A 27952-nucleotide genomic window follows, 5' to 3' on the forward strand; every position below is an offset into this window, starting at 1 on the left:
AGGGAGGATTTATAAAAGGAGATAGAACGAAGCACATTTCACCAAAATTGTTCTACACACACGATCTTCAGAAAAGTGGTGACATTGATGTGCAACAAATCCGTTCAAGTAATAATCCAGCAGATTTATTCACTAAATCTTTGCCAACTTCAACTTTTGAGAAGATGGTATACAAGATTGGAATGCGGAGACTCAAATATTTGAAACAAGGTTTTCATCAGGGGGAGTAAAATACGCGATGCACTCTTTTTCCCTTACTAAGGTTTTTCCCATGGGGTTTTCCTTATAAGGTTTTTAATGAGGCACCTAGCAATGCGTCTTACTAAATATGTGTACTCTTTTTCCTTCGCTGTGATTTTTTTCCCACGTGGTTTTTCCTAGTAAGATTTTAATGAGACACATTATTTTTTAATGAACATCCAAGGGGGAGTGTTATAAATATATTATATTATGGATGTTCATTTAGTACTCCGTTGTAAATAAGCTTCCTGAAGAAGCTTATCCATATGAGACTCCACCGTAAATATGTTTATCTATTTAGTACTATATTGGAAATAAGCTTCCTGAAGAAGCTTATCACTTCGGTACCCGGTTATGGATAAACATTACCCCCAGTAGAAGTTTATCCATATCGGGTATAATGAGCTTATCTTTTCAGTACCCAGTTATGGATAAACATTACCCCCTGTAGAAGATTATCCATACCGGGTATAATAAGCTTATCCATTCAGTACTCCGTTATGGATAAATATTGCTCTCAGTAGAAAATTATCCATATCTAGTACAGCAGCAGCTTACACAGCAGCTTGTAGCAGCTTACACAACAACTTGTAGTAGCAGCTTACACAACAGCTTATAGTAGCTTACACTGCAGCTTGTAGTATTAGCTTACACAACAACTTGTAGTAGCAGCTTACAAAGCAGCTTTCTTTCTTCTATAAATAGAAGAGATTTCAGTTCATTATGTACATCAGTTTGAATTCGAATAATATATCAGTTTCTCTCTATACTTGTCTTTACTTTATAGTCTTTATTTCATATCATATACGAAATTGTTATCCCGTGAATTTAGTGGTTATGCATGTTGCGATATTAAAGAAATCACTGATGACAACATACATATTTTCTTTTCAAAAATACTAAAAAAAGGGGGGTGGGGAGGGGGAATCGACGGCTAAAACTGATAGATGTTGGTCGGTAATTGGTAAAAATCGATCGAAAACCGATTAATTCGTGGCTATCGGTAATCGTATGATCGGTAGAGCCAATCGACCGACTTCGGTCGATATTTTTCGACCAATTTCTGTCGGTCAATTAAATTCCTAAGAAAAAATTGCTGAAAAAATCGACCGAAGTTAGTCGGTATTTTTAATTATGTAATTAAAAAATACACCATCTGGCAATCGAACCAGGATTTCTATTGTGGCAGGATACTATTCTACCACTACACCATTAATGGATTTTGTTTTAAGACTACCTTTTATTTCGTTTATACTCTTTAATTACATTTTTGCATGAAAATAACTGACCGATGTCTGTCGGTTTTAATGACCGGCCGAAATCGATCAGTTTCTTAAAATGACCAGTCGAAATAACCGGCCGATTTCAATCGATTTTTTGAACATTAATTTTAATTTATTTTAAATAAAAAATCGACCAAAGTTGATCGATTTCTTGAAAAATAAATTTCGCTAGATGCAAAAATATTTTTCCGTATTTTTGTGCCAAATTGATCGGTTTCGTAAAAGAAATTAAAAAATAAAATATTTTGAAAAATTCGGTCGATTTTTTGGCCCATTTTTTGACCGGGCATAGTCGGTCACTTGACTGTGATCGATTTTGACCGAAGGCGTATGTAAATAAAGTTTACCAACTCTATACCATTTGGCATTTGTTTTTGTTATCTTACACTGTCAACCACTGTCCACCACTGATTGCATTCCCAATGCAATTTTATCATTTGTTAATAAATTGAATATTGTTTCCTTATTGTGTACGCTAGCTAGGCCGCAATCCTGCCAGAAACGGAAGAGGACGAAAACATCAAAATTTCAACGAATAGACTTTTTTTTTTAGAGTATACTTCTGAATATAAAGGCTCTAGCACATCACATAAATATCTAGCAATGGATTTCTTATTGATTGCCATTACACTAGCTAGCTCCTTAGTTTTTAAATTCTTTCTTTACAACCAATTTTTCTCAACCAAAAGAAACAATGGGCAGAGGATCAAAAGGGTACCTGAAGCAGCAGGAGCATGGCCTATCTTTGGCCATCTCCACCTTCTCACTGGAACTGAATCTGATCAGCTACCTCACAAAGTCTTAGCTCGAATGGCCGAAAAATATGGGCCAATTTTTGGGTTGAAGCTTGGTGTATACAAAGTTGTTGTGGTTAGTGATCCCAAAGTAGCAAAAGAATGCTTCACCACAAATGATTTGGCCCTTGCAAATCGGCCCAAATCCTTGGCTTCAGAAATCATAGGCTACAACCATGCCATGTTTGGGGTTGCTCCTTACGGACCTTATTGGCGAGAGATAAGGAAAATAGCCACTATTGAATTTCTGTCCAGTCGACGAATTGAAATGCTCAAACACATAAGAGAATTTGAAGTAAAATCAGCTATCAAAGAAACGTATAACTACTGGCTGAAGAATAAAAGTAGTAGTAGTTTAAATGGTGCAGTGAAAATGGAGATGAAAGAATGGTTAGGGAATGTAATTATGAATACTATGGTGAAGATGTTATTTGGAAAAGAATGTAGTGAAGGAGAAGGAATAAATAAAGCTCATAAAGCAATTAGAAGATTTTTTGAGTTGTTAGGGGCTACTGTTGTAGCTGATTTTTTACCTTATTTAAGGTGGTTAGATATAGGAGGACATGAGAAGGCAATGAAAGAAGTTGCAAAAGAAATTGACTCTGTTGTTGAAGAATGGTTAGGAGAGCATAAAAGGAGGAGGGATTCTAAAGGGATTAAATCTGGTGAGGAAGAAGATTTCATGGATGTAATGTTGTCCATTTGTGAAAACAGAGATTTTCCTGGGTTTGATGCCGATACCTCTATCAAAGCTACTTGTATGGTACGTTCTTTAATACTCCAAATTTGTTCTGTTTTAAGTTGTACACCAACTGTATGATTTATTGACTTGACTAAGAATTTCTGAAATATGCTGCAATCACACACATTTGCTTGTGTACTATTCAAAATTGTTCTAAGTTTGTTCCTTGTCGTATTTTTGATTTATTCATACTCGTGTTTTCGTTATGAAATTCTCACGTATTTAGCTTTGCATTAACGAAGCTCCCTCATGAATTTGTGGAATTCACGTGTTCATACTCGTCTTGTCGTTATGAAGTTATCACGTATTTAGCTTTGAATTAACGAAGCTCCCTCATGAATTTGTGGAATTCATGTGTTCAAATTCTTCGAGAGAAAATATCTAAATTTACCGTCAACATCATACAAACTTACTTTGTTTTCATGTTAGTGTATATAATCTAAGTCGTTTTTCATTCATTAATCATCGGTTCATTGTGTTCTGAGTACGAAAATTGTTGCGGAAGCCAAATGTATAGAGTGTGAATAAGTCACAACTACTATACCAAAAATTATGACAACCACCAAATAATAAATAAGACAATAAAGCAATAATAAAGGGAACACCAGAATTTACGAGGTTCGGCTAATTTTGCCTACTCCTCGGACACAACCAAATATTTTATTCCACTCCAAAAATACAAGTGAAATAATACTAAAGAGAGAAGATACAAATGCCTTAAACAGATGAGAAGGCAAATGAGAGGTGTGTTTCAATCCTAAACATTAGGCCTTCTTTTATAGGGGAAAAATCCCCCCAAACTTAACTCCCAACCAATGTGGGACTTTGGCATTTTGCCAAACTTCAACAAATCTCCACCTTGGCAAAATTCCACATTTTCAATTCTCTCTCAATAACAAATTTTGGTTGTGTCTTCATCTTCAATCTTCAGTGTTCAACAATGTTGATCAAATCCAAACAATGTTGAAACTTGACCGCAGTCACCACCTTTGTCAGCATATCAGCAGGATTCTCTGTAGTATGAATTTTCTTCACCGTGACTCCACCTTCTTCTATGATTTCTCGTACGAAATGATACCGAACATCAATGTGCTTCGTCCTTGCATGATAAACTTGGTTCTTCGCTAATTGAATAGCACTTTGACTATCACAAAAAATTGTGATACCTTTTTGTTCAACACCAAGCTCCTTTAGCAATCCTTGAAGCCAAATTGCCTCTTTCACAGCATCTGTAATAGCCATGTACTCTGCCTCTGTTGTAGACAAAGCAACTGTTGACTGCAAAGTAGACTTCCAACTAACTGGTGCCTTTGCAAAAGTAAACACATAACCAGTAGTTGATCTTCGTTTGTCCATATCACCCGCAAAATCTGAGTCACAATATCCAACTACAAACTGATTGTCTTCCTGCTCAAAAACTAACCCGACATCTACAGTATTATGAATATACCGTAGAATCCACTTCACAGCTTGCCAATGCTCCTTCCCTGGATTGTGCATATATCTGCTAATAACTCCAACAGCTTGTGAAATGTCAGGCCTTGTGCAAACCATTGCATACATCAAGCTACCAACAGCATTTGCGTATGGTACCTTTGACATATACTCTCGTTCAGCTTCATCCATTGGCGACATAGTAGTACTTAGCTTAAAATGGGAAGCAAGTGGAGTACTAACTGGCTTAGTCTTGTCATCTATGCCAAAACGTTGAAGTACTCTCTTCAAATATTCCTTTTGAGATAAACAGAGTTTCTTTGAACGTCTATCTCTAATTATCTCCATGCCAAGAATTTTCTTTGCCTCACCCAAATCCTTCATCTCGAACTCCTTCTTCAGTTGAATCTTCAACTTATCAATTTCTTCCGAATTCTTGGAAGCTATCAACATATCATCAACATATAGGAGAAGATATACAAAGGAACCATCTTTAAGCTTGTGCAAATACACACAATGATCGTATTTGCTTCTCTTGTACCCTTGCCGCAACATAAACTCGTCAAATCGCTTGTACCATTGTCTAGAAGATTGTTTCAATCCGTACAACGATTTTTCAAGTTTGCACACCATATTTTCTTTTCCAGCAACTTTGAATCCTTCTGGCTGAGTCATGTAGATTTCCTCCTCCAAGTTTCCATGTAAAAACGCAGTTTTTACATCCATCTGAACTAGTTCCAAATCCAATTGTGCTACCAAAGCCAACATAATTCTAATGGAGGAATGTTTTACAACTGGAGAAAACACTTCATTGTAATCAATTCCCTCCTTTTGAGCATATCCTTTGGCCACCAATCTTGCTTTGTAGCGAACATCTACTTGGTTAGGAAATCCTTCCTTCTTTGCAAATACCCATTTGCACCCAATTGCTTTCTTTCCCTTCGGGAGATTGGCCAATCTCCATGTATGATTCTGATGAAGGGACTGTATTTCATCATTCATGGCAATCCTCCACTTATCTTCTTCTGAACTTTGGACAGCGTCTTTATAAGTAGTAGGAACATCATCAGCTACAATTGAGGTTGCACAAGCAACCGTCTCTATGAGACGAACATGTTTCGTTATTGTTCTTTTTGGCCTGCTGGTTGCTATTGATTCAAGTTGTTGTTGAGATTCCTGAGTTGGAATCTCCTCTACTGGCTCTCCTTCCAGAGGGTAATCTTCATTTGTTTCCTCCTCTGCTTCTTGTGTAGGAAAAATAAATTTTCCCTCAAACTCCACCTGCTTAGAAGCACCTTCATTTTGTTTGGTATCTTCTGTTACCTTATTTACCATAGCAAATTCATCAAAGGTAACATCTCTGCTGAATATTACTTTCTTTGTCATAGGGCACCATAAGCGATATCCTTTGACTCCAGAAGTAATTCCCATAAAAATAGCCTTCTTTGCCCTTGGATCCAATTTTGACTCCGTCACATGATAATATGCAGTTGAGCCAAACACGTGCAAAGAGTTATAATCTACAGCAGGTTTTCCGTACCATTTTTCAAATGGTGTTTTGCCATCAATAGCAGCAGATGGTAGACGATTAATGAGGTGACATGCATATGTAATTGCCTCAGCCCAAAATTCTTTGCCCAAGCCAGCATTGGACAACATACACCGTACCTTCTCCAGCAAGGTCCGGTTCATACGTTCTGCCACTCCATTCTGTTGTGGTGTATGTCTAACAGTGAAGTGTCGGACGATGCCATCATTTTCACAGACCTTATTGAAATGATCATTTTTGTATTCACCTCCATTGTCTGTGCGAATACACTTGATCCTCCTGCCTGTTTGATTCTCCACCATCGTCTTCCATTTGAGAAAAATTCCCAGCACTTCATCTTTGTTTTTCATTGTATACACCCACACTCTTCGAGAAAAATCATCAACAAAGGTTACAAAATAGTGCTTCCCACCCAATGAAGGTGTTTTGGAAGGACCCCAAACATCAGAGTGTACATAATCCAAAATGCCTTTAGTATTATGGATCGCTGTACCAAATTTAACCCTTGTCTGTTTCCCTTTGACACAATGCTCACAAAACTCCAAGTTGCAAGCCTTTACTCCTTTTAACAATCCTTGATCTGATAGAGTTTTCAAGGATTTTCCTCCAGCATGTCCCAAGCGCATGTGCCATAGCTTGGTTGCTTCTGCCTCTTTGTCGTCACTGGATGTTACTGTCGCTGTCCCAATAACTGTACTGCCACGATAGCGGTACATATTATTATTCTTCCGATTAGCCTTCATTACCACTAGTGCACCGGAGCATACTCTCATCACTCCATTTTCTGCAATGATTTTGAACCCTTTTGATTCTAGGGCTCCCACAGAGATGAGATTCTTCTTCAAATCCGGTACATATCGAACATCTATCAATGTTCTGATCATTCCATCATGGTTCCTTAATCGTATTGAACCAATGCCATATGAGGTAAGAGGGCTGTTATCCGCTGTGTGGATGACTCCATATTCTCCTTCTTGAAATTCCATGAACCAGTCCCTGTTGGGACACATATGATAGCTACAAGCCGAGTCCATCAACCATATGTCTGATGATGTTGATGACTCTGTTGTAACTAATGAGAAGTCTGAATCATCACAATCAGCTACATTTGAATCCATAATGGCCTTTCCATTGTTATGTTTGGCCTTATTCTTCAACTTCGGACAGTCTTTCTTCCAGTGCCCTTTTTCTCGACAAAAGGCACATTCATCTTTGCTGGGTCTGGATCTTGACTTGGATCTTCCCTTCTTTGTCCTCGTTTGATTTTGAGGACGACCCCTCACAAATAGTGCTTCTCCTTCTCCGCCCTTCTGTTTTTCTCGCTTTCTTTGTTCATAGCTGTACAAAGCCGAACAAACTTCTCTGAGAGAAACTTCGTCATTTCCATGGAGTAGAGTAGTTTCAAGGTGCTCGTACTCATCAGGAAGTGACGCCAACAACATCAAGGCCAAGTCACCATCATCATAAGTTGTATCCATATTTTGCAAATCTGTAACCAACTTATTGAAACTGGTGATATGTTCATTCATCGTGGTACCAGGAACATAGGTGAAGTGAAACAGTCTCTTCTTCATGTACAATTTATTTTGACTGTTTTTCTTCAAAAATTTATCCTCCAGTGCTTTCCATAATTTACTTGCAGAAGTTTCCTTTGTGTATGGATATTTCTGCTCTCTAGCAAGGTAGGATCGAATGGTACCGCAAGCAACACGGTTGATAATTCTCCAATCTTCTTCTCCAATAACATCTGGTTTCTTTTCTTCAATGGCCAGATCTAGCCCTTGTTGAAAAAGGACATCTAGAACCTCGCCTTGCCACATCCCAAAATGTCCGGACCCGTCAAATATTTCGACCGCAAATTTCGCATTTGACACAATTCTTGTCATAAGCGAAGATGCCAATGATGACGTATTGTTGACACTTGATGTAGATTCTTCTTGTTTATTGTCTCCCATCTTTGACACAAATATTATTTAATAGCTGACGACACAAATCAAGATTATTTCCTTTCTGGTGTGGAAGATCAGACTAAGCTGCAACCACAGAGCATACTCAGACAGAACCTTGACTCAGTTACCAAGATAAATCTTTTCTGATGTGGAAGATCAGACTATGCTGCAACCACAGAGCATACTTAGACAGTACCTTGGCTCTGATACCAATTGTTGCGGAAGCCAAATGTATAGAGTGTGAATAAGTCACAACTACTATACCAAAAATTATGACAACCACCAAATAATAAATAAGACAATAAAGCAATAATAAAGGGAACACCAGAATTTACGAGGTTCGGCTAATTTTGCCTACTCCTCGGACACAACCAAATATTTTATTCCACTCCAAAAATACAAGTGAAATAATACTAAAGAGAGAAGATACAAATGCCTTAAACAGATGAGAAGGCAAATGAGAGGTGTGTTTCAATCCTAAACATTAGGCCTTCTTTTATAGGGGAAAAATCCCCCCAAACTTAACTCCCAACCAATGTGGGACTTTGGCATTTTGCCAAACTTCAACAAAAATAACTTTTATAAACTTGTCATTGATCTTCTTGACTTCTCCATGATAGTCCCTTGTGCTCATATGTGGAGCTTATTGCTGAAATTGTTGAGTTTGGTTTGGTAGGCTCTGCTATCAGCAGGTACGGACACCACAATCGTAACGCTGACATGGACTTTATCTTTACTCCTAAACAACTACCAAGCACTACAAAAGGCCCAAGATGAGCTAGATGTTCACGTTGGGAAGAACAGATGCGTTCAAGATTCAGATATCAAGAACTTGGTGTATCTTCAAGCTGTTGTTAAAGAAGCATTGCGTTTATATTCAGCTGCACCGCTCTCCGTACCACACGAGTCAATGGAGGATTGTACCATTAGTGGCTATGATATACCAAAAGGCACTCGCTTACTAGTGAACATTTGGAAGATTCATAGCGATCCAGATTTATGGCCAAATCCTCACGAGTTTTTGCCAGAGAGGTTCTTGACGACACATAAGGATGTCGATGTTAGAGGAACTCACTTTGAGTTGATACCATTTGGTAGCGGAAGAAGAATGTGCCCTGGAATTTCTTTCGCCCTTCAAGCTGTGCCTTTTGTATTAGCTGGGTTGCTACAGGGGTTTGAACTTAAGAGGCCTTCGAATGAACCAATTGATATGAGTGAGAGCTTTGGATTGACAATCCTTAAAGCTTCTCCTCTCGAAATTCTTCTTGCTCCTCGCTTGGCTCCCAACCTTTACGAATGAAAATGCTAATGAAGTTTTGTGCCTCGTGCCAATGGTGTATACTCAGTTTGTACTAATATTGAAGTGAAAATAATAAGACGACTTCAAAAGTTATACATTTCAATTTTCAAGTGTGATTGTAGAACTTTTGACATCATCTTACAAATGACATTAATTATTTTTAGAGTCCTGCATTGGAAATTTCAAGTTGTAAACTTTGGATCCGTTCAGCTGAAGTTTTTTTTCTTCAAAGTTTCTGTCAACGTCTTTGGTGTAATTTTCTCTCGATCGGAACTACATCGCCATAATTTTTCTAAGAACAAAATGTTTTGATTATTTGATACATCAAAAGTCAATGTAAGTTTTCTGCCTTATGTTATACATAGATGCTAAAGTCACGTCACCAATAGCTTAATGACCTTAGTTTCACTCTCACGTGGACCGTGAAATCTAGCATAATTTTTTGTCTTATCTAAGAACAACTCCTTTCATAACTAATTAGTCATCTAATTAAGCGTTCGTCTTCTCGAATCCAACGCAATGGATCTCCACCATTTCATTGCCTCTACTGCCTTCACAAAATTTTGGGCCTCATTGCAGACAAATATGGGCCAATCTTCACAGTAAAATTTGGGGCCCATCAGGTTTTAATGGTGAATGATGGATAAAAATTGTACGGGGCGCTCTATTTGTTTGCCCCCATTTAACTTATACCCATTTTTTTAGAAGTTTTAACTTGTACCCACATTTTAAACAACTTCAGCCCCGTTTCTCCTCCTCCTTCTCCTCCTTTGTTTTCTTCTTCTTCTTTCTTCGTTAATTGTTCTCTTTATTCTTAACATCGAGTTATCTTCTTTCGATGTTGCAGGTTCTATTGACCAAATATAAGAGCCTGCCTCCCCTATTTCAGGACACACCTAATGCTATCCAAGAGTTGACGATTGCACGTAATATGTTCCATCCTTTTTTATCTGATTTTATTTTACTTCTTTGCTTAATTGCTTTATGACTGACTTTTGAAACATTGATCGGAAGTATATAAAGTAATATGAAAGTTTGTAAGATGGAAACGCGAAACAAATATAGATGCTTACACATTTTTATGTGTGAGACAAGAGCAAATCAGAAAAACTTCAGCTCTGGAGCTGAAGTTCGCCAGTTATAAAACAAAAACTTCAGTTCTAGAGCTGAAATTCGCTAGTTACAAAACAAAAACTAAAGCTCTAGAGCTGAAGTTCGCCAGTTACAAAAACAAAAACTTCAGCTCTAGAACTGAAGTTCGCCAGTTACAAAAACAAAAATTTCAGCAAATAGAGAACAAAACTCCAGCTACTATGCTTAAGTTCAACAATTACACACACTTGGTTCAGCACACTTGCTACTTCAGTCCCGTCTACTAGAATGCTGAAGTTTTGACGTGATTGTCTTTGCTACTTCAGCCCCGTATGCTGAAATTACGCGAAAAAGTGAATACGCTTGTAATTTTTTTAAAAACAGGTATAGATGCAAATGCCCCGATGATTGGAAGATAGCCCAAGATTGTTTAACCACTACCGACAAGGCCTTGGCGAGCCGACCAAAGGCGCTTGTAATATTGCAGTTTATCTAGAAATCTGTACAAAATCTTTTTTGTCTTTCCTTAAGACTAACATAATTCAAACCCTGACCGCTGAAAACCTTAAAGCAATCTTCTATTTTAATGTTAAAGCTTCTTAATTATTCATGGATTATAATTTTAAATAAGGTAGGAGCTAATGCATTTCTTGGCATGAATCCCTAAGGTCCTGCACCCACACCCACACCAACAACAAATTCACGTTTTATGTGCTTCTGCGTCAATTTGATGAATTAAAACACACAACCTGAAGTGTCAGCTTAAAATTGAACCTAAAATAACTCAAGAAATATTAGTCATGATCTCTTCTGTAAGTAAGCTCCTGAAATAATGGCTTAACTGCAGATTTTTTGGAAACAGGGAGAAATCGTTAAAGGTGGCAAATAATTAGTGGCTCAAATAGTTCGCTCACTCAATCATTATCAAACGAACTACAATTCAATGCTACGAAATGCAGCTTAACAAGTGGACCCTAAAAACGCTTTCTTAATTATGCTATACTGGGAGACAATGTTGGAGGTTGCTTCTGTACATGAAATTAATTTTTTTTTTTTTTTTTTTTTTTTTTTGCAGATGGGCCAATATCCAGACTTAGGATTTGGGCAAGGCCAACTTACACACATATCAATTATTCTGTCTTGTTTCTATTTCTGTTTTTATCTTTTTCCTCCCTTTTCTTTTCTTGTCTGGATTGGCTGCAATCAGGTACTTGATTCTACAAGTATTCCAAGTTCGCCTTGGCCTGGACATCATCAATCCATTATCGCAAGCTCGCACAAGGTACTGCCTTCTTGCCACCCTGGACGGAGCCACTTCTGTGCTTCCCCTTGTTTTAAGAATGTCTTTTTTTTCTTCCTTCATTGTTTTGACTACTAACTATAAATCTCATATATAAGTTAGATACTAATAATGTAAAGAAATAAAATGACACTATCAGTAACAGCAGATTAAGTTCGTTCTTTTTCCAAATTATCAACTCATGCTTATATATATATAGTTAAAAATCATGTTTAGTTGATTTTTAACTACTCGATACTGTAAAAATTCTTTTTCACTGTTAGCCTATTCACATTAACTGGAAAAAGAAAAGAGAGGAACAAATAAAAATGATGAGCCTATTTGAGATATTATATCAAAACTTTTAGAATATTTTTACCTCCATATATATATTAGGCATCATATATACATATGAAAACTTTAAAAAGTTAGTTACGTTGGGATGGAATGGCATGGCGTTCAATTGGTTGATGGAAATGGCTGTGATGTCTCAGACTCAGCATCTCAGAGATGAGGCAATATCATTGGGAAGAAAACCAAAACTTAATTCTGAAGTACATAGTCTTGGGGAAATGGCTGAGCTTTTATGATCACTTGCATGTGTTGACCCTTTCATGGCCAGGCCAGCCAGCTCGCCCCATGTGAGTGTGATCAATACCACATTACGCATAATATTCATGGCCCATGGGTTAATATAACGAGGAACCAACCCTTGGCTATTAAAACCATAAGATGCCTTCTAAGCCTTGAAGAAATTCTGATTAGCGCGGTTCTTTTTCTCGACCAATTTAAATTTCATTTCATTTTTGATTTTAAAGATTGTAGAGTAGTAAGTAGTTAGGCGGATTTCAACGCATGTATTAAGAATCTCCAAAGAAAATTTATCTTATAGTTAACTTTCGATCATATAGATTCTTGAAAGGTGGAGGACATCCGCAAACTTTAAGGTCGTAAGTAAAATCAAGACTAGTTTGAGGTATTATCCTTTCATATTTATACTTATTGTCACAAAAGAATAGTAGATGCAGTAATAATCTGCGCCTACTAACTTAAAATCTTGAATCTACCTCGAGCTGGGAAAAACTCTCAAATCTCAGTATCTGCGTTAAAATCTAATGATAAACATATAGGATAAATTAGTATATATTGCGTACAGAATGCGTTAGAAACCAAAAGTCTTCATGAAATAAAGAGGAAAAAATAGTAAAGGCGATATTCTAAGATTAGGAAATTGATTGAGTAATAATGAGGTAACAAAATGAATGGATGCATTGATGGTGTAATAAGTGTAATCACATGATTTTTCGTGTGACCTGTCTTGAAAACAACATGGCGGGCCTAATGCAAATGGCAGCTTCTCATGTTTTCCCTTACTCTGAAAGCTGAAGCTGATCAATATTTCTACATAAATACAAATGTACACTATAAAGTATTCAGTCTCTAGTCCTCATCTTTGCATCCCAACACTATATTATTTTCCATACATCATTATCATGCACTTCTGCGGTCAGGGGGCCAAGAAAATTGGTGGCCTAAAGCCAATTTTTAATCTAAGGCCTATCGGAAGGAAAAAAATTTTATCTATATTTTTAATGGAAGTCTATTTTTCTATTTTTTTAAGATGTAAAGTTGTTAATAGTTTCTTTTATAAATAATTTAATCTCTCCTAAGATATTATTGATCTTAGATAATTGAACTAGATTCACGAAGTTTATAACTTGATATCAAAATAATTTTTGATGTTCTAATATACTTGTTGAAATGCTTGAAACATGAGGGGGGGAAAAAGGAAAAAAAAGAATGCGCAATATAGTTTTATTCAATGGTACTCTTCAACTCTTGTTTTTTATAGAAAAAATAAAACTCTTTTTTTTTTACAGAGAACAATATAACTTATCGAGAACTTAAGCTTTTTTCTGTAGAAATCAAGAAGAGAATATAACAATGTAGTACCCGTTTTCTGATGAGAAAGATAAATAATAAGACTTGGACTATTGAATTGCACGTTTTTTTAGTGAAAAATGTAAAAGAAGAATAATAATATAGGTACCTCACTAATGATGTCAATCGTCAAATTTAAATAATGAAAAGTTTTATATTCGTGACGACGGTTTAGGGGGAGTGATTCTCTTTCTCCAATTTTTTGCTTAAACGGTTACATCAATACTAAATTAAAATTTATATTTACTTTTTATAAAATAATTTATTTTTTTTAATTTTAACATATCCAATATATTTAGACCCTACCTCTAAAGATTACTGTGAGATGTATATGATCCAACTTACCTTATATTGGGTTCGAGTCATGTGGTTGAAATAAATCCTGTTAAAACGTGTTCTCTCTTTTACTAGGCTTTATATGATACGAATCTATATTAGTCAGGGAGCGCAATACAAATACGAGTAAAAACAATAAAAAAAATTTGGGGGCCTAAAACCGTTGCTTTAGTGGCTTGACCCTTGGGCCGCCCCTGTCTGCAGCTCACACCCAATTAGTCTGTTTTGCTTGGCTGTTTATGTTTACGCTGAGCTTTCTTGATTCCTTTTATATGCGCATAGGACCTTTAACTTATACATATTGATTGTACTAGTATATTAATGTTATTTAACATATTGTAATAAATTACTACTCTTCTTTTACATGACTTTATCAATCCACATGGTAGTCATATGTACTTAACAATTTAGGTAACTTGGCATAGCTAAGTTTAATTAATTTCTTCTTGAGATTGCTTCAAAAATTAAACGAAGGTCTGATATGTGATTAAGTGTTTTCTCAACAAAAAAAAAAAAATTAATAATACAAGCTTCAGTTACCAAAACCTTGGCATTACGTTCTTGTATTGGTCAAAATCTGACCGCTGCGGTCAAGTTGACCAACATCCCGTCCAGGCGGCAAGGCAGCGAAAGACGACATGGTCTATTCCACATCCAGCACTCTCGATACCCGTCTAGTCAGAAGAAACAACGTTTAAAGGACGATCAAGGCAAACATAGTGTGAGAGAGCGTCAGACCAAGTAAATAGCAAAGGTCCCATGACTATATATAGTAGGGGAAAATCTTCGGTTAGGAGGATGATTCTTCACTTCTTCCTCTTTCCTTAGTTCTCTCTTCGATAATCTTCATAATGCAAGAAGAATGAAGCAATCTCCAGAAAAACATGTAAACAACCTCCCTCATTGATTAATGGGAGCCACAATAAAGAGTTTCAATAAGATTGATTACCTCTATTTCATCTCATGTACTATTTTTTCAATTAGCTTATTGATCTGGAATTTATTATGTTTAATTAAGATTTACCCCTTCTTTTTCTTTAATTGATTTATTCAAAAAGATTCTAATATCTTTTGAGTCAATTGTAGAAGTGGTCATCGAAACATTCATTCTTAGAAATATGAGTTGTACACAGTTCTTATTAATAGCTATTGCTGCCCACTTCAACTAATTAGACCTCTGAAATTGGAATTAGCTTACAACTAAATAGTAAGTAGTAAAATATTAAAACTGCATCTGTATTTCGTCTTAAGAAATATATCCATATACTAATGATGGTCCAACTAATTTGAATTTACATCGAATAAGACCGCACCGCTAAAGGGATAAATCGCTTCTAACTCAGAATTTTTTTCAAATGGCTGTCTAAAATGAATTTTAAGTATGTATCTATAAAAGAGTTTATATACACACATTGTTAAAACTTTCTTATCACCGAAGAAATTATATCGAAAGAACCCGGCAAAATGACCCTGTAATCTCAAAAAAAGGGTCACAAAAATAAACTCTCGAAAAGATATGATCCTTCCCTAATCATAAATTTTGACCATAGTGAAGATAATCAATAATAGAAATAGATGGTGTCAACATCTAAGTCCGAAGAGTAAGTATTTCTTCCTCTACGTTTGCTGCAATTGATGTGTCTACTCCAAAAGTACAAAGTAATTCTTCATGAAAGTGAGATTTGTAATGTTACCTTCTATAATAAATAAATAAAAATCTGATTTACATTATTGATGTATATAAGTTAAATTTATTACTGTGAAATATGAGGTTCCTTACATCTATTGCAAGTGCAGATTAACTTACCTCTATTAGTATATGGTTTAATTTGCCGCATTTGTGGAAATTAATTCCAACTTAGAGTCACTTTCTTAACAGTTAAGCGAGTATTCATTTCATTATTAATATCACAAATCACAATCACTCCTCACCTCTTAGCTGCCCATACTAAAGACCACATAGCTCTCCCCCGGACAAGTAGTTAACCAACCGCTCAACACTCGAAACAAAACTCTCTCTCCTTCTCCCGAAGCTTAAGCTTCACATCGGTCGCCGGAATCTGACGTCATACAATGTTCCCGCCAAAACCCGAACGGCGGACTCAGTCGATGCCACGTGGCATTTCTCCTCATCTGACCGACAAAGTGATTGTCGCCGTGAAGGCGGAGAAGGTGATCACTAAGACTGCACTAGCTTGGGCTCTCACTCACGTTGTTCGTCCCGGCGATTGCATTACGTTGCTCGCCGTATTTGCCGTCGAGAAAACCGGTAATTTTACTAGTGTATGAATTTTAGCAAGTTAAGCTTATGAAACCGTTCTAATTTCTTAATTTCACTTTTTTTTTTTTTTACGATTTTTACAGAGAGAAGGAGATTTTGGGGATTTCCGAGGATGAGAGGTGACTGCCGGAGTAATGGAAGGACTAATTCGCATGATCGAATTGGACAAATCACGGAGACTTGTTCTCAGATGGTTCTTCAATTTCACGATCACATAGATGTAAGTAAAACTTACTTCCTTTTTACCAGTAGTAAAAATGACTCAAGTGCCTCTGCTTTTACCCTTTTTAACTATCCTCCATCGACTCTGGTAATTACATTTGCCTTACTAGGAGGGAACTGCTTTTAACTTTTAAGTTTTAACCGTCTGTTGTTTGATTGAATTACTGTGTGCAACGATGTCGTTCTGGTCAACGGTGGTAAAAAGTAACAGTAAGTAATTTCAGCTGTTAGAAAGTCACTATAAAGAGTTTAACTTTCATCTACTTATGGTATAAAAAAAACATTTTGGCAATTCGGTGTAAGTTAAAATCAACTGTAGATAAATGTGTAGATTAAACATAGCCACGCACATTTAACTGTACAAATAATTTTCTTTTACACTGTAGTGGATAGAAATAAAATTCAGTTGTTAATCAAATATTAATTGGTTCTTCAATCTCAATGTCTGATATGATTGAGTTCTTTTAAGGTTTAAGAAGATTCTAAGCTTGTCAGGATCCAATGTAAACTGTTGTACTTGAAGCTAATAATGTATAATGGGTTGCATGTGCTCTCCATAAGAAATGGCTGGTAGGTAATAAAATATTAAAGGAATCTTTTATACTTCTGCTGACTTAGGTATGATAACTCAATGATAATTTTGCTGATCAATCATTAGCACTACAATGTGCGGTTGACACTTTACTTTTCCTGGACTGAGGAAATTGAAAGAAAAGAAAGAGAGAGTGTGCAGAAAAGTAATTATATTTTTTTTTAAAGATAAAGAATAAGATTTACGCTTGTTAAGAAGGAAATTGTAGTGACTGTTGTCTGAAAACGATATTAACCTACCAAATAAACATAACAATAATGAGTTTGTCATTTAAATCACCTTCTTTTTTGTAGGTCAGGGTGCGAATTAAGGTCGTCTCAGCTTTGTCTGTTGGTGTGGTGGCAGCTGAAGCAAAAAACAATGCAGTCAGCTGGGTCATTTTGGACAAGTAATAGCATGTAAATGTGTTATATCCTTTTTCTCTCTATGCACCGTTTGCCTAAAATATTTTTTTCCTCTCCTTGCCTCATTTCTATTACCTACGCGGAATAGATGTTTTCCAATACCTTCAAGTTGATTTGCATGCATATTGTTGGATTATGGAAAAAGCTGTAATCCAATATGCCATATGTTGTTGCTCCTCTAATTTCTAACTGAGACCATGTACATAGGTGGTGTATTTTACTTCTATAGATTCTCCATGTACCTTATTGTATACTGTAATTGTGATTGTTACTTGCTTCCTAGTTTCTCTCTACTGTTTTATATGGAACTATCTCATCATTCTTTGCTGTGCATAAGGCAATATGCTTCTTTTCCTTTTTTCTTTCCCCTGTTTTGATATCAAATGGACTCATGTTCTTTTTCTTTTATCAATTTTGTTCAACAGAAAATTGAAGTTAGAGCTTAAGCATTGCATGGAAGAACTTCGTTGCAACATTGTAGTGATGAAGGGTTCCAAACCGAAAGTTCTCAGGCTAAATCTAGGATGTTCGGAGGAACTTCAAACCCCTTTCTTTTCTGCTAATTCCTCTCCTGTTAAGGATAGTAGAGAAATACAGGATGAAAGAATGAAGCATTCTACTCCAGTGAGCAGTCCCGAGGATCAAAGAACATCCTATATGAGAACTCCATTACTGAATTCATTGACTGATCCAGACACGTTCCTCCTATATGAGCGGAATCCCCTGTATGAAGGGTTCAGTAGAGAAACATTTTCACCGGTCCACAAGCAAAGTGTGTGCGATCATGTAAATGATCTGCACTCATTTGGGGAAAGGATAATAACTCTGTCAACAGTTCCTAAATCTCAAAGTCATACTCATAAAACAATCCTTTGGATTCAGCAAAACCATATTATTGCTGACAACAATTCAGCTGTAGAAAACTGCAAAATTACCTCACGTTCTGTCACTTCTGGAAATAAACATGAGAATTCTATTGAATACAACCAAAACCTGAATACCCAAGGAAGCAAGTTCAATCGAGACACTGACAGGGACTATCTTAACTCTAGCATCAGAGAAGCAGTCTCTTTAGGTCGAACTTCCTCGATACCTCTTCCTCTATGTTCATTCTGTCAATGTAAAGCACCTTCTTTTGGAAAGCCTCCAAAACAATTTCGCTATGAAGAGCTAGAGGAAGCAACAAATGGATTCTCAGGCACAAATTTTCTAGCAGAAGGTGGATTTGGTCTGGTTCATAAAGGGGTTTTAAGGGATGGAGTGGTTGTTGCAGTAAAACAGCTAAAATTTATTGGATCTCAAGCAGATGCTGATTTTCGTAGAGAAGTTCGAGTTTTGAGCTGTGCCCAGCACAGGAATGTTGTGCTGCTGGTTGGTTACTGCATTCAGGGAAATAGGAGACTATTAGTATATGAGTTTATTTGCAACAAGTCCTTGGACTTTCATTTGCATGGTATTTTCTGTTCAATTTTCTCTTAAAGTTCATCTCCTATTCAACCTATGGTGCAGCTTTTATATGGAATTCAATCAGTTCTGGACTTGAAACACCTTAATGTTCAAATAAATTTTGCAGGAACGAAGGAAACAGCTCTAGATTGGAGCTCACGCCTTAAGATAGCTATTGGGACAGCAAGAGGCTTACGTTACCTTCATGAAGATTGCAGAGTGGGATGTATAGTTCACAGAGATCTCAGACCTAAAAACATTCTCTTAACTCACGACTTTGAACCTTTGGTAAGTTTTACTGGTAGTTCTGCTGAAGCATGTTTATCTTTCCAGCTTTTGATTGTCAGGTACAGCAGATGTTTTTACATCAGATGAACCAACTCCATACATGTGCCGTTTGGATGAGAAAAGCTATTAAATTTTAGAGATCTTCAGCTGTCTATAGTTGCATGTGTTATGGACAAGCACAGTTATCCTTTTGTAAAAGCAGTGATCAAAACCTAATCAGATGGTTTGCTTTATTTAAGGTTGCTGATTTTGGGCTTGCACGATTGTACAATGAATGTGAAGCTTCTGAAGATGAACATCTGATTAGAACTTCAAGGTGATTTTGTATTTTCTTGTTGTCTATGTACATCTCAATCTTTCCCTAATTGTTGGTTATTATTATTGATAGACTAAAACTTTTCAGCCTAGTTTTGCTGACGCCTAATAAGCAGAGATCCCAAGCTATAAGGCTGCTTATGGTTTTTTTCTTTTTCCCTTCTTTTTTAAAAAATTCTTCTCTATGTTAAGGTGGAAGACAAATTGTTTTTCAGGTATCTTGCCCCAGAGTACTCCAATGATGGAAAAGTCACGGAGAAGGTTGATGTATATGCTTTTGGCCTGGTGGTATTGGAGTTGATTACTGGTAGAAGAACCAATGACTTGCAATGCTACAGAAGTCAGCACCTTCTTGCAGGAAGCCTTTCCCCTACTGCTGGAAATGGACCATATCATCTTTCAGCATTCAAAAATCAGTTGCTGGACTCCAACTTGACCTCATCCCCGCTTGAAAACTTTCCTTATGAACTACAGGCGATGAGTCATGCTGCTTTTATGTGTCTACAGGAAGATCCTCAGCTGCGACCTCCAATTTCAAAGGTTTTCGTTTCTTCTTTTGTTATTTATTAGAGATGTGTGTTTTGTGTATTCTTTTTCGTTCAGTAGGCCTATTGTACCTCTTTAGAGTTCAGACTGGATATTTCCTCTCCTTTAATGTCAATTCAGGGAAAGTGTACTTAAAATGGTGAGAAGTCTAGTAATTTTTTCTTCTAAACTGTCAGGTACTTAAAATACTAGAAGGAGGTGGTGCCATTTTTGACTCAAATTCATTTGGCAGTAGAAGTGGTTACATGCAGGGATCGAATTTTAATAACCATCCTGTATCAAAGAGACATTCTCGCAGGCTCTCTTATTAAGAACATCGGCAAGTGATTCTACTTGGAGTGATGTGAAGCCTTGATCTTCTTGTAGTCATTTTCCCTTCATACACCAGAATTAATAGTTCCAACCTAAGATAGATAAAGTTGTCATACAATTCTAGTTACATTTTGTACAATCTGAACTTCTTTTATTCTCAATGTATCACATTTCCAGTGTATATAGATGTAAGTTCATTCTTGAATTTTATTTCCATATTTCTCTCAATTGGAAAATGTTTTGTGAAATGAAACTACCAAAGGAGTCAATAGTTCATTTTTGGCCTTCTGTTTCAGTATCCAGCATTGTTTCTTAGTCCATACTCGAGCAGATATCTGTTTTTACTTCTGTTTGCAAGGACAACGAACCTTGTAATTTGTCGATGAAGATACTGTTGGCTGCTGAGTTAATATCTACTGATATTCTGCCACAACCGATGTGGGACAAATTAACACCCCGCCTGCCCAGACCTACCAACTAGAGCATGGACAACATAATATGGGGCCTAAACTTCGAGTAATAGCCTGTTTGGCCAAGCTGGAGAAATCAGCTTATTTTGAGAAGTGTTTTTTTTTTTAAAAGTGCTTTTGAAAAAAATAGTTTTGGAGAGAAGCAGTTTGTGTTTGGCTAATTACTCTGAAAAGCACTTTTGAGCAATAATTTGTGTTTGACCAAGTTTTTCAGAAAGTGCTTTTAAGTATCAAATTATAAATAAGGACATGAATAAATTTACTTAATAGTTAATATTATAAGTAAATAAATAATCTCAAAAATTTGTTATTACATGCAATAATTAAATCTTTTCATTTTATTTAAGTAAAATATGAAAATAAAATTAAAAAGTACTTAATTCTTTTAATATAAATTAAATATATTAAAAATCATTCAGCAAATATAAAAGCATTCACCCCCAAAGTCACTATATATTAGAAAGCTATCCTAAAAATAAGAAGAAATATTTATACATTAATATCCTAAGTATTAGGTTTAACGGTTATTTTGGTATATATTATATTTTGTTAAGGGCATTTTTGGTAAGAAGAAAAGTCAAAACTACTTCTGCTTCTGCTTTTGGGAAGAAACTACTTTTTTCTGCTCCTCAGAAATTGCTTTTGCTTCTTCCCAAAAGCACTTTTTTTCCTCAAAAAAGCTTGGCCAAACACCTTAAGTTAGGGAAAAAAATGCTTTTGGGGAAAAAAACTACTTTTGACCTCTTGATAAGCTTGACCAAACAGGCTATAAATTGTGAATTGAAGAGTCCATTACTCAAATGGTCACTCAGTTATCCGAAATTATCTAGTAAAGTCATATTTCTTTCGTTTGTAACATAAAAGCCACTTAACTTTACCTATAGCACCAGAAGGTCACTCAACTAAATTTTTTAAACTTTTGATTGTCAAATATCTATTTTGCCCTCTAAATTATAAACTTTTATCTTTTTTTTTTTAAATTTTTTAATATCATAATTTTTTTCTCTTTTTAATCTACATTATGGACTTACCTATAGAGAAAATAAATTTTATTTTAAAAATTAAAATTAATATTCTAGCGTATATAATATCAGAATAATGAAATAATTTAGCATAATTTTCAAGAATATATAATTATATTATAAAAATACCTTTATCTTAAATAATTATTGTTAACATCAAAAATTTTATTGCGAACAAATTGTTCTAATTAAATTATTTACTATGCTCAATATGTTATTATCCTAACATTATATATGCTTAAATACTATCTTTTTATTTTATAAATAAAATTTATTTATTCTATAGGGAAGTTCATAATCTATCTATTATTAATAGTAGGAAGGAAGTCAGCCATGACAATTTGCAAGTGTCGCGTGAAGAAAATGCCATGTGGTAATTTTAAGACAATATTAGTCAAGTTAGGTAAAATTAGTTTATTTTTAAAATTTGAATTTCAAAATAATAAAATATCTATGTTTTTTTAAGGGAATAATAATTTTCAAACTAAAATTATATACTGGAACCCACACATAATATAACTCCTCCCTCCACATCTTTGACCGAAAACATATCAATTCCTACAGATTCGGCTTTCATTTCCATGATGGCGCTTCATTCCCACGATCTCACACCACGATTTCTAACTCCTAACTAGGGGTGTTCATGGTTCGGTTTGAATCGATTTTTCTCTAAAAAGAAACCAAATCAAGTAAGTCGGTTTTTCAAATAGTAGAACCAAACCAAACCAATTAAGTCAGTTTTTTCTCGATTCGGTTTATGTCGGTTTTTCAGTTTTTCAGTTATTTTTTCGGTTTTTCTTAAATATAAGACATACACTACCAAACACACATTTCGGCGACCTCATTTTCAACGTAACACTATCAAATTAATTGCCCTTTGAGAAGTCTATTATTTACCAAGATATATTGATAATAATTGAATCAAATAGTGATGAATAATTTAAGGACTCAATTAAAAATATATTATTTTTTTACATGAAATAGATTCTTACACTTAACAAAAGAAAACTACAAATTAAACTAGAATGTAAAGGTAAAGAATTGTACTAAAAGTGCAAATGATTAATATTTACTATAAAATTTTTAAAACTTTGTATAAAAGTATAAATATATATAGGTGTAATAATAAATTTAAAATAGCTACTCCTATATTCGGTTTGGTTCGTTTTTTTTTTAATTAAAACCAAAACCAAACCAAATTTGATCGGTTTTAAATTTCAAAACCAAAATCAAACCAAACCAAACCAAAAAGAATAATTTTTTTTGGTCGGTTTGATTTGGTTTTCGGTTTGGTTCGAGTTTTCGGATTTTTATGAACACCCCTACTCCTAACCCACCAATTCTTCTGCTGGGATTCTCAGTAACATAATTTCACTGTCTTTTGAAATCAGTTTCTACTTTAACAATCAGTAATTCTTTCTCCTTTGTGCACATCAAGCAGGAATTCTAGATAGAAGCTATTCTTTTTCATTGAAGGTATGCTTGCTTTGTCGTCGACATGGCCACAAAACTCAATAGCTTCTATAATTTTTAATTTAAACACAATTTTTAATTTGTAGCAAGTATACGTCTATCTATTGTGGGATATCACAGTTGTGGGGAAACAAGTCAATTCTTTGGCTCATTGCCCCTATCCGCTTCACAAGCAATTTTTCACTTTTCGTTCTTTTTTCTTCTTTCTTTTCTGTTCTAAATTGTTCGATAAAATTAGAAATATACTTCTAAGTCTATTGTACTTTGTTGAATTTAAGGTCTTGGTTAAAACTTTGTAAATTTTTGAAAATATACCAACGCACACAAAATGTAATCAGTTCTGATTTTTTTCCAATTGTGGAATGATTATCTAATAAAAGTTCTACAATCATTATCTCCAGAAACTATAGAACAATGCATATGAATATACACACTACTGATTCTTTTTTATTACCAACACTTTATTTCAAATATATTTTATATTTGGTTCGTATTGTTAAGCTTTGAGAAAATTCAGATCGCGACAAACATGATTGTCCATTTTCAATTGAGGTTATTCTGATGGATGAAAAGGCTATGCTTTTAAACTTTTTACTTATGTTATTCAGTGTTTACATATGCATTAGTAAAAGTCATATACGGAATAACTTAGTCATTTTACTAATTGAGTATTTTTGTAGGACGACCACATTCACGCAAGTGTTGGTAGATCTCTTATCCAAAGGTTCTACCAAGGAAATGGGTTTGTATATCTATTTTAGCTAATGAGTAGAATGACTCACATGACAAATGAAAACTCTAACAAAGGAACATTGATAATTTTTATTTTGTTAGTTACACATCTCTTAGTAAATTGTTAGGAACTCAATTCCCCTTAGTAAAGTTCCAAATCTATTACTAACATCGGATGGTTGTGCTACAACCGAGCTTGGGTTACCTGACCTGTAGTACCAGGTGTTCATCAGTTTAATATAAAAAGTCATGAAACAAAGAGAAATACCTTAGCACAAGAGTGAAACAAAAATGATATTACAACAAAAATTGTATATGTCCTTTGAAAGTACTCATGAAGGTCTACCGTTAATGAATCAACAACTCTTGTGTGTGCCTTTATCCTTGATAACATATACTCTTATCAATGTCTTATTTATACGATACCACATATTTACTATGGTGGTATACAACTCACTGTTTGGAAGGCTATAGAATGAACAGACATATAGGATTTCTATAGGAAAGACACCTGAAGTGGGAAACTTTAGCTATACTGCCTTCATTGATGAGTACTGTAAAATGGGAAAATTTGATGCTTCTTATGAATTCTTGTGATGAATGACAATAAATTGTACATTAACATAGGCATTTTACATGGTTACTATTGTTTATCATTTAAAGTTCCTTCTACTATGATTTTTAAGCTTTAGTATTCTGTGTTTGCTATACTATGCTTTTTCATATATCGTAATTTAGCAGATGACTTGGTGTTTTGACTTGTATGGTCCTCTTACAATTGTGTAAATAATTTGTTGAATCTTCATCTTCACTTTTACCTTTCACTTTTTTTTTCTTGGGAGAATAAACAGCGTCATGATTCGTGAAAATAAACTTTGTAGACTAGAAAAACAGCTTGACAATATTACATTGTTCCATTTTACTGGTATGTGAATGTCTAATCTGACAAATCTCCCTGAAATTTTCCAGTCAAATACTAATTTTTTATTTGTTAAATTAACGATCTATATTTATAGGCAATCACCTTATTTAAATTGTACAGTTGCAGGAAGATGGACTAGCAACCATCATTTTACTTTTTATTGGTTGCTTCTAGGTATGACATAGTAGTTAGAATAAGTTTTATTAGTAAAGATATAATAGAATTATTTAAATATAAAACTCAAATTGTTATGGTATTAAATTTTCATATTAGCTTCATGGCATAATTCAGAATGTAAACATTTGTTTGAAATAAAGCTGACACATGAGAAGAACTAAAGGAAAAGAAATATTAGCAAATTCTATATCTTCGGAATTATATAAAGTGCATGTACTCTCTTAGTCAGTTAAATAAAGACAAATTATAAATATAAAGTGTTTGGCAATATAGCTATTTGTATAATTATCAAATCCTTTCAAATAGCAATATAGTGTTTAGCTACTTTATATTTATATTGCTATTTCCCTATGAATGCTGATGTTTAGAATGTTCACTCAGTACCACAACTTCATGGAGGTGCGTATTGTTGCGGAAGCCAAATGTATATAGTGTGAATAAGTCACAACTACTATACCAAAAATTATGACAGCCACCAAATAATAAATAAGACAATAAAACAACAATAAAGGAAACACCAGAATTTACGAGGTTCGGCTAATTTTGCCTACTCCTCGGACACAACCAATATTTTATTCCACTCCAAAAATACAAGTGAAATAATACTAAAGAGAGAAGATACAAATGCCTTAAACAGATGAGAAGGCAAATGAGAGGTGTGTTTCAATCCTAAACATTAGGCCTTCTTTTATAGGGGAAAAATCCCCTCCAAACTTAACTCCCAACCAATGTGGGACTTTGGCATTTTGCCAAACTTCAACAAATCTCCACCTTGGCAAAATTCCACATTTTCAATTCTCTCTCAATAACAAATTTTGGTTGTGTCTTCATCTTCAATCTTCAGTGTTCAACAATGTTGATCAAATCCAAACAATGTTGAAACTTGACCGCAGTCACCACCTTTGTCAGCATATCAGCAGGATTCTCTGTAGTATGAATTTTCTTCACCGTGACTCCACCTTCTTCTATGATTTCTCGTACGAAATGATACCGAACATCAATGTGCTTCGTCCTTGCATGATAAACTTGGTTCTTCGCTAATTGAATAGCACTTTGACTATCACAAAAAATTGTGATACCTTTTTGTTCAACACCAAGCTCCTTTAGCAATCCTTGAAGCCAAATTGCCTCTTTCACAGCATCTGTAATAGCCATGTACTCTGCCTCTGTTGTAGACAAAGCAACTGTTGACTGCAAAGTAGACTTCCAACTAACTGGTGCCTTTGCAAAAGTAAACACATAACCAGTAGTTGATCTTCGTTTGTCCATATCACCCGCAAAATCTGAGTCACAATATCCAACTACAGACTGATTGTCTTCCTGCTCAAAAACTAACCCGACATCTACAGTATTATGAATATACCGTAGAATCCACTTCACAGCTTGCCAATGCTCCTTCCCTGGATTGTGCATATATCTGCTAATAACTCCAACAGCTTGTGAAATGTCAGGCCTTGTGCAAACCATTGCATACATCAAGCTACCAACAACATTTGCGTATGGTACCTTTGACATATACTCTCGTTCAGCTTCATCCATTGGCGACATAGTAGTACTTAGCTTAAAATGGGAAGCAAGTGGAGTACTAACTGGCTTAGTCTTGTCATCTATGCCAAAACGTTGAAGTACTCTCTTCAAATATTCCTTTTGAGATAAACAGAGTTTCTTTGAACGTCTATCTCTAATTATCTCCATGCCAAGAATTTTCTTTGCCTCACCCAAATCCTTCATCTCGAACTCCTTCTTCAGTTGAATCTTCAACTTATCAATTTCTTCCAAATTCTTGGAAGCTATCAACATATCATCAACATATAGGAGAAGATATACAAAGGAACCATCTTTAAGCTTGTGCAAATACACACAATGATCGTATTTGCTTCTCTTGTACCCTTGCCGCAACATAAACTCGTCAAATCGCTTGTACCATTGTCTAGAAGATTGTTTCAATCCGTACAACGATTTTTCAAGTTTGCACACCATATTTTCTTTTCCAGCAACTTTGAATCCTTCTGGCTGAGTCATGTAGATTTCCTCCTCCAAGTTTCCATGTAAAAACGCAGTTTTTACATCCATCTGAACTAGTTCCAAATCCAATTGTGCTACCAAAGCCAACATAATTCTAATGGAGGAATGTTTTACAACTGGAGAAAACACTTCATTGTAATCAATTCCCTCCTTTTGAGCATATCCTTTGGCCACCAATCTTGCTTTGTAGCGAACATCTAATTGGTTAGGAAATCCTTCTTTCTTTGCAAATACCCATTTGCACCCAATTGCTTTCTTTCCCTTCGGGAGATTGGCCAATCTCCATGTATGATTCTGATGAAGGGACTGTATTTCATCATTCATGGCAATCCTCCACTTATCTTCTTCTGAACTTTGGACAGCGTCTTTGTAAGTAGTAGGAACATCATCAGCTACAATTGAGGTTGCACAAGCAACCGTCTCTATGAGACGAACAGGTTTCGTTATTGTTCTTTTTGGCCTGCTGGTTGCTATTGATTCAAGTTGTTGTTGAGATTCCTGAGTTGGAATCTCCTCTACTGGCTCTCCTTCCAGAGGGTAATTTTCATTTGTTTCCTCCTCTGCTTCTTGTGTAGGAAAAATAAATTTTCCCTCAAACTCCACCTGCTTAGAAGCACCTTCATTTTGTTTGGTATCTTCTGTTACCTTATTTACCATAGCAAATTCATCAAAGGTAACATCTCTGCTGAACATTACTTTCTTTGTCATAGGACACCATAAGCGATATCCTTTGACTCCAGAAGTAATTCCCATAAAAATAGCCTTCTTTGCCCTTGGATCCAATTT

The 27952-nt window shown here is 35.3% G+C and overlaps 2 protein-coding genes across 6 annotated transcripts; both read left to right on the top strand.

The window, feature by feature from the left end:
• The first annotated feature begins 2030 nt into the window (after positions 1–2030).
• On the top strand, positions 2031–11854 carry LOC104249729 (cytochrome P450 CYP82D47-like). Of its 2 annotated transcripts, XM_070172321.1 has the most exons (3): positions 2031–3080; positions 10139–10217; positions 11459–11854. In XM_070172321.1, the coding sequence occupies exons 1-3, from the start codon at positions 2127–2129 to the stop codon at positions 11596–11598; spliced, it is 1173 nt and encodes a 390-aa protein (XP_070028422.1). In that variant the 5' UTR covers positions 2031–2126; the 3' UTR covers positions 11599–11854. The 2 variants fall into 2 exon arrangements, with proteins under 2 accessions (XP_070028422.1, XP_009804510.1); XM_009806208.2 differs by lacking the exons at positions 10139–10217; positions 11459–11854 and adding an exon at positions 8668–9394 and having other exon boundaries at positions 2039–3080.
• A 4020-nt stretch (positions 11855–15874) lies between these two features.
• Positions 15875–20573, top strand: LOC104249730 (inactive protein kinase SELMODRAFT_444075-like). Of its 4 annotated transcripts, none has more exons than XM_009806210.2 (8): positions 15875–16208; positions 16304–16440; positions 17328–17432; positions 17864–18891; positions 19012–19172; positions 19412–19488; positions 19703–20027; positions 20210–20573. In XM_009806210.2, coding segments are annotated over exons 2-8 (1833 nt in total). In that variant the 5' UTR covers positions 15875–16208; positions 16304–16438; the 3' UTR covers positions 20345–20573. The 4 variants fall into 4 exon arrangements, with proteins under 4 accessions (XP_009804512.1, XP_009804511.1, XP_070028421.1 ...); XM_009806209.2 differs by having other exon boundaries at positions 15887–16208; positions 17328–17422; XM_070172320.1 differs by lacking the exon at positions 15875–16208 and having other exon boundaries at positions 16350–16440; positions 17333–17432.
• Positions 20574–27952: the final 7379 nt, after the last annotated feature.

Source organism: Nicotiana sylvestris, chromosome 4 (genome assembly GCF_000393655.2).
Source record: "Nicotiana sylvestris chromosome 4, ASM39365v2, whole genome shotgun sequence".
In the NCBI taxonomy this organism is placed as follows: Eukaryota; Viridiplantae; Streptophyta; class Magnoliopsida; order Solanales; family Solanaceae; genus Nicotiana; species Nicotiana sylvestris.

What these genes read in the sequence shown, in the direction of transcription:
- LOC104249729 (XM_009806208.2), top strand. Translation starts at nt 2,127, where the DNA reads ATGGATTTCTTATTGATTGCCATTACACTAGCTAGCTCCTTAGTTTTT. An exon ending in CTATCAAAGCTACTTGTATG is followed by an intron (nt 3,081 to 8,667) that starts GTACGTTCTTTA and finishes TTGGTTTGGTAG; the next exon opens with GCTCTGCTATCAGCAGGTAC.
- LOC104249730 (XM_009806209.2), top strand. Translation starts at nt 16,013, where the DNA reads ATGTTCCCGCCAAAACCCGAACGGCGGACTCAGTCGATGCCACGTGGC. An exon ending in CTTGGACTTTCATTTGCATG is followed by an intron (nt 18,892 to 19,011) that starts GTATTTTCTGTT and finishes TAAATTTTGCAG; the next exon opens with GAACGAAGGAAACAGCTCTA. An exon ending in CTCACGACTTTGAACCTTTG is followed by an intron (nt 19,173 to 19,411) that starts GTAAGTTTTACT and finishes GCTTTATTTAAG; the next exon opens with GTTGCTGATTTTGGGCTTGC.